The 6111-nt window shown below is 46.8% G+C and overlaps 1 protein-coding gene across 1 annotated transcript in view; it reads left to right on the plus strand.

The window, feature by feature from the left end:
* The window catches only part of Ntf3 (neurotrophin 3), a 60185-nt gene extending 56543 nt beyond the window's left edge, over positions 1–3642 (plus strand). Inside the window, exon 2 of the mRNA XM_029478194.2 lies at positions 2576–3642. Within this exon, the coding sequence (XP_029334054.1) occupies positions 2576–3373 (798 nt within the window). The 3' untranslated portion in view covers positions 3374–3642. The remainder of the gene's footprint in view (positions 1–2575) is intronic.
* The last annotated feature ends 2469 nt before the right edge of the window (positions 3643–6111 follow it).

The following is a 6111-nucleotide window of genomic DNA, read 5'->3' on the forward strand; positions in this document are numbered from 1 at the left end:
GGGTTTCTCTGTATAGCCCTGGCTGTCCTGGACTCACTCTGTAGACCAGGCTGGCCTCGAACTCAGAAATCCGCCTGCCTCTGCCTCCCGAGTGCTGGGATTAAAGGCATGCGCCACCACGCCCGGCTCCCACATTTTTTTTTCTCCAGACCTTGATTGATTTTTTTTTTCACTTAAGCACAGCTTTTCTGCCGTATCACCAGAACCAAAGCAACAAGGCCAATTCATGGTGAACGGAAGCCTCAAAAGCTATGAGCCCAAGAACATCTTCACCTTTTCTTAATAAACCAATGCTCTTCGGTATTTGTTACAGTAACTGAAAGCTGACCAGCGTAAGGGAAGGCATGAGGCTAGATGTGCTTTTTATTTTTATTTTTTAAAAGATTTGCTTTCCTTTTTATTTGCATGAGTGTATACGCACATGCTACATGTGTGCCGGTGCCCATGGAGATCAGCAGAGGCTGTTAGATCCCCTAGAATTAGAGTTACATATAGTTGTAAACTACCCAACAAGGGTCCTCTAAAATAACAGCAAGGACACTTAGCTGCAGAGTCAGCTCTCCAGCCTTTGATGGAAGCTTTTTAGCACTAACTTTTGTTTCAAAATTCAGGCTCCCACCACAAAGATTTTTTTCTTATCCCAATTCCACTGTACCATCCAATATCCACCTTGTCCAACTATCCTCCTAATCACCTTGCCAACCTCTATATGGCCTCTTACTTCATCTGGAACCCCGCCCACACATCCATCATCCCTGATTTGTCGCCCTGTGAACAGTATCCTTGTGTGTTCATACTTATAGGGTCCAGGCTTTGGGACAATCTGAAAATTTGTTTTTATTTTTATTTTTTGAAAGACTTCTAGTTTCAAATGATTTTATTGCAGCTGTCCTGGGGGTAGGGGTGGAGGCTCAAGCTCCGTGTATGTCCTATATTTTGTGTTCCTTAACTTTTGTTTTGTTAGGCTTAGAAGATTGTCGGGAATGTCACTTTCCTGCAGAATGGGAGGGAGATTACCCTGTGGGGACCATTTTCCTGGGATAACGCAATTCCCAGAGCAGTCTCTAGGGTAGGCAGCCATGGTAGAACCCTTCCCTTAGCTTTGACCTTGAAGGAGTCTGTTACCCTGAGAGTAGTTCTCAGGGAAGGAAGATGGTCCTCTTATCACAGAGGCAGGCCAGGAGCCAGTGGGAAGATGTTAATGCCTGGGACACTGTTAGCCTTTGGGGATGAGAGAGCAAGCCATACTTCAGAGGAGATGGGGAGAGAGGCAGTGTGGCAATCTCCAGGGACAGGCTCCTCAATGAAGGTTCTGAATCAGGACTTCTTTTCTACAGCCTGCATAACCTTTGTTTGTTCCCTTTGTATTCCCCCTGGATTCTATAACATCTTTCTGAAAATACCAACACCGAACCAAGGGAAAGGGTTTTATTTTCCATGTTAAGACAGGACTCTGAAGAGAAAATGCCCATGGGGCCATTGAGTTGGCAGCAGTGGTGATGAAAGAGTGAATGCTCTGGGGTTGGGGGGAGGGGATTGCCAGGTCAGGGTCACCAGCACAGCTATCTTTCCACCTCCACCGGAGAGTCTCCCTCCTGGGCTAACCTTCCGGAAACACAAACACCTTGGCCCTAGTGCGGGCGAGCTGAGTGGGGAAGATTTCCAGGTCCCACTGCAATTCCTCCAGGACTCGACAGGAGCCCTGTGCTCAGGTTCTGTTATGGTAACAGAAGGATGGTGCAGTGGGTTAAAGTGCCACGTCAAACGGGAGATGGTGGAATCAGACGGAGGACTGCGAAAAGCAATAGGTATAATGGAAACTCAAAATCCCTAAGAGGAAAAAGAGAACATGCCAACCCTCGCTACCTAGAGCAGGTGGGGCCATCGCCTGGGCTGAGTCCTGCTGCCTCTCTGTCTTCTGCAAGGAGTGCAAGGAGTTGGTGACTCCTCTGAGGGATGTCCTGGTGACAGGTGTCTTTCTGGGAGTCAGGCAGAGAACCTTGATACTTAGGCCCTCTCAGTAGGTGTCCAGTGGTCTTGTGTTTGCTTACAAGGGTAGCAGGGCCAGGAAGGAGCTTCTCTCTGATGCTGTACTTTAAAATCAGCAACAGACCCAGTTCGCAGCCCTTGTATGTCCCTCTGGATGGGACTGATACCATTACATGTCTTGAGGAAGTTAAAGAGGCTCTGAGCTGATCCAGAGATGCATTGATGCAGTTCTCACAGTTGTCTCAGTAGAGTGGACCAAGTAGCTTCCGGAGCTCCGGGATGTTTAAAGACATCATCCCTGCACAGCAGGAGGCTGGGGAAACAATGTAGACATCTTTTGTAAAAATACAACTAGTGTTGTCAGTCTAGGAAGCAAGCAATCAGAAGACCAGTGCTGCATTCCCCAGTGTTTCTCAGGGGCTGGGGGAGGAAACCCCGCCCCTTCTAAATAACAGAGAGGAGTTTCGGTGCTTCCTTAGACTGGTGATACCCTCCCCTCACTCTCAGATTGTCAGCCTCAGGTGGCTGATGCCAGAATGACAGACTTTTCCGGCCAGCTGTTAACACCTGTGTTTCCTTTTTTCAGATCTTACAGGTGAACAAGGTGATGTCCATCTTGTTTTATGTGATATTTCTTGCTTATCTCCGTGGCATCCAAGGCAACAGCATGGATCAAAGGAGTTTGCCGGAAGACTCTCTCAATTCCCTCATCATCAAGCTGATCCAGGCGGATATCTTGAAAAACAAGCTTTCCAAACAGATGGTGGATGTTAAGGAAAATTACCAGAGCACCCTGCCCAAAGCAGAGGCACCCAGGGAACCAGAGCAGGGAGAGGCCACCAGGTCAGAGTTCCAGCCAATGATTGCAACGGACACAGAGCTACTACGGCAACAGAGACGCTACAATTCGCCCCGGGTCCTGCTGAGTGACAGCACCCCTTTGGAGCCCCCTCCCTTATACCTAATGGAGGATTATGTGGGCAACCCGGTGGTAGCCAATAGAACCTCACCACGGAGGAAACGCTATGCAGAACATAAGAGTCACCGAGGAGAGTACTCAGTGTGTGACAGTGAGAGCCTGTGGGTGACCGACAAGTCCTCAGCCATTGACATTCGGGGACACCAGGTCACAGTGCTGGGGGAGATCAAAACCGGTAACTCTCCCGTGAAACAATATTTTTATGAAACGAGATGTAAAGAAGCCAGGCCGGTCAAAAACGGTTGCAGGGGGATTGATGACAAACACTGGAACTCTCAGTGCAAAACGTCGCAAACCTATGTCCGAGCACTGACTTCAGAAAACAACAAACTCGTAGGCTGGCGCTGGATACGAATAGACACTTCCTGTGTGTGTGCCTTGTCGAGAAAAATTGGAAGAACATGAATTGGCATCTGTCCCCACATATAAATTATTACTTTAAATTATATGATATGCATGTAGCATATAAATGTTTATATTGTTTTTATATATTATAAGTTGACCTTTATTTATTAAACTTCAGCAACCCTTACAGTATATAAGCTTTTTTCTCAATAAAATTCGTGTGCTTGCCTTCCCTCAGGCCTCTCCCATCTGTTAACCTTGTTTTGTGATTGGGCTCTCGGGAACCCTTCTGTAAAACCTGTGTACACCAGTATTTGGCATTCAGTATTGTCAAGGCCATGACTGTGGTTTCAGTAAACTTTCTTAAAATTGGATGATGTCAGAGTTGTGTATAAACAGAGTTCTCTTCCCCCACTCCCCACCCCCCCCCCCGGTATATTCCACATTGGATGAATGAATTAAAGGAATCACTATGCCCCCACCCCCACCCCCATTGAAAACTGTACCTTGTAGTGTGAAGCTCCTCTGGGCAGCAAGCTCACACCCAGGTCCTCCCTTGCTCTTCCCAGCCATAGGCTTGTCAATTAGAATTGTGGTTTGCGCCAATAATAACAGACCTGACAATTTTATTTCTCAGCACATTTGTTGTTTGGGGGTTGTGTAAGGCTTGGAATTTTCTTTTTTCCTTTTGGCTTTGGTTTTGTTTTTGCTTTTGGTAAGTAGTTTTCATCCTTTTACACAGATAGGGAAAAATTTTATAACTATTCTAACAGATTGTGTGTGTGTGTGTGTATGTGTGTGTGTGTGTGTGTGTGTGTGTGTGGTGCTGGGGTTCAAATTATAATGGGAAAAAAATTATATGTCTACCCAGGAGCAAACTAAAATGGTTCATGAGTAATCCACATACAGCAGATAAATGTACTCATTACAGATTCTCTTGGCCCAGGGCCTTCCCCACTGATCTGGTGGCCAGCCTCCAGCTCATGAGCAGTTGTAAAGTGGTAGTCTTGGGAGAAAGACCTGGATCAAGCTCCAGCCCCTCCCCTGTGACCTCATGAAGGGTTTGAAGACTACCAGAGCCTGGGTTTCCTGGGGATGCAGTCACATGGAGATTCCCAGGACATCTGGCACATCAGTGGAGAACCCATTACCAACTTTGCAGGCAGAGGTAGGACTGCGAGTGCTATAGCCATTCCATTGCTCACCTCTTTCCAGGGTATTGTGGTCAACCATGTATCAATGCTAACTGATGCAACCACGGTGTGCAAGGTCCAAATGAAAAGGGGCTTCTTGGTGCCTGTTGAGTCCTGGCAAGGGATCAGTGTGGTTACAGACTCTTGTCCTTGTGAGAGTAAGGACACTAGTCATGCCCCCTCCGCCAAAGAACTTCTCAATGTCCTATTATCACTAGGAGCTGCAGTACTCTGCTCTCTTCTTTTGATGGAGGCTCAGAGGTTTACCACTCCAACATGGAAGCATCTATGACTGCCGGAAACCATGCTGTGTGCCTGCTCTGACTTGCATTGCTCTGCCTTGGTTTAAGACCTATGTGTATTCCTCTTCCCAAGGCCTCTAAAACACACATAGAGAATATATGTCCTTTGTATGACCTGAGTTTTTGAAACAAATACAACAAATAGCAGCAACTGTCATTAAACACATCATTTTATAGTCAATTCTGGGTCCTAAACTGTTAAGTTATCGACTACCTCTTCGCAATGCACTGGACACTTTCGAAGATGGCTGCTGCTATTTGTTTAGAAAGAATGAAAGAGAGAAAGAAGGAAGGAAAGAGAAAGAGAGCAAGAGAAAGAGAGAAGGAAGGAAGGAAGGAAGGAAGGAAGGAAGGAAGGAAGGAAGGAAGGAAGGAAGGAAGGAAGGAAGGAAGGAATCCCCGAGGGAGGCATTGTCATCTCTGGATGAGAAAACTGAGGTAGGTTGAATTTGGATTTTTCAGGACATTAACAAAGGGAAGAGTTAGATTCATATATCAGTGATGGCATGAGATGTCCATTTTCTCTCTTCCCTCCTGTCTCCCTTCTAGCCGGAAAGCATTGCATTTTCTTTGAGTGCCACAGTGCTAGGGGACCTGAGGCATGATTCTCCCCTGGAGACCCACTGTAGCCTGAATGTGTTCAGGGCAGGGAAACCAGCAGATAGGTTAGCAGGGATCTGATGGCTAGCGGGAGCTCAGTTCTCAGGGTCTCCTCCCTCCAGGGACCCAGTGAACATTTCCAAGGAATATGTGGAACCCCAGAGGCTGGAGGCCACCACCTTGCAGACACCTAAAGAGCTGAGATCTCTTTGTTAGTGATGGTGGCAGAGCTGTTGAGAGGGTGGGCACAGAAACTCTCATTCTGGGATTCTGGTGGAAGGTCTATGGTAGAGAAATACTTGTTAAATTGTATCCATCACATACAGGATGGGCAAAGGACATTAGGATAGCATCAGCTAATCTCCCTCCCTCAGCTCTGTCACCAAGGCTTCTTCTCTATGGACACACTGGAGGAGGCATTTCGTGGCCTCCATGCAGTGAAACAATGTCTTGCTGGCAATTGTGCCTACTGCTTTTCTGAAGGTATGTATTACCCGCTCCAGTTCTAATGCTCTTTTTAGAACGCTCTTGTTATTTCCGGGTTTGGAACATGTTGAATTTCCCTGCTGACTGCTCCCTTTTTCTGTGTGGGTGCTCCTGTGTCTACATGCACTTCCATAGTTCAGTGTGAATGCCTCCACTGAGGCTGGGGAGAGCACTTGCATCAATTTTTACCATCTCTGACAATGTGTGTAAGAATGTG

Source organism: Mus caroli, unplaced genomic scaffold, assembly GCF_978045245.1.
Source record: "Mus caroli unplaced genomic scaffold, Mus_caroli_1 scaffold_7, whole genome shotgun sequence".
Lineage (NCBI taxonomy): Eukaryota > Metazoa > Chordata > Mammalia > Rodentia > Muridae > Mus > Mus caroli.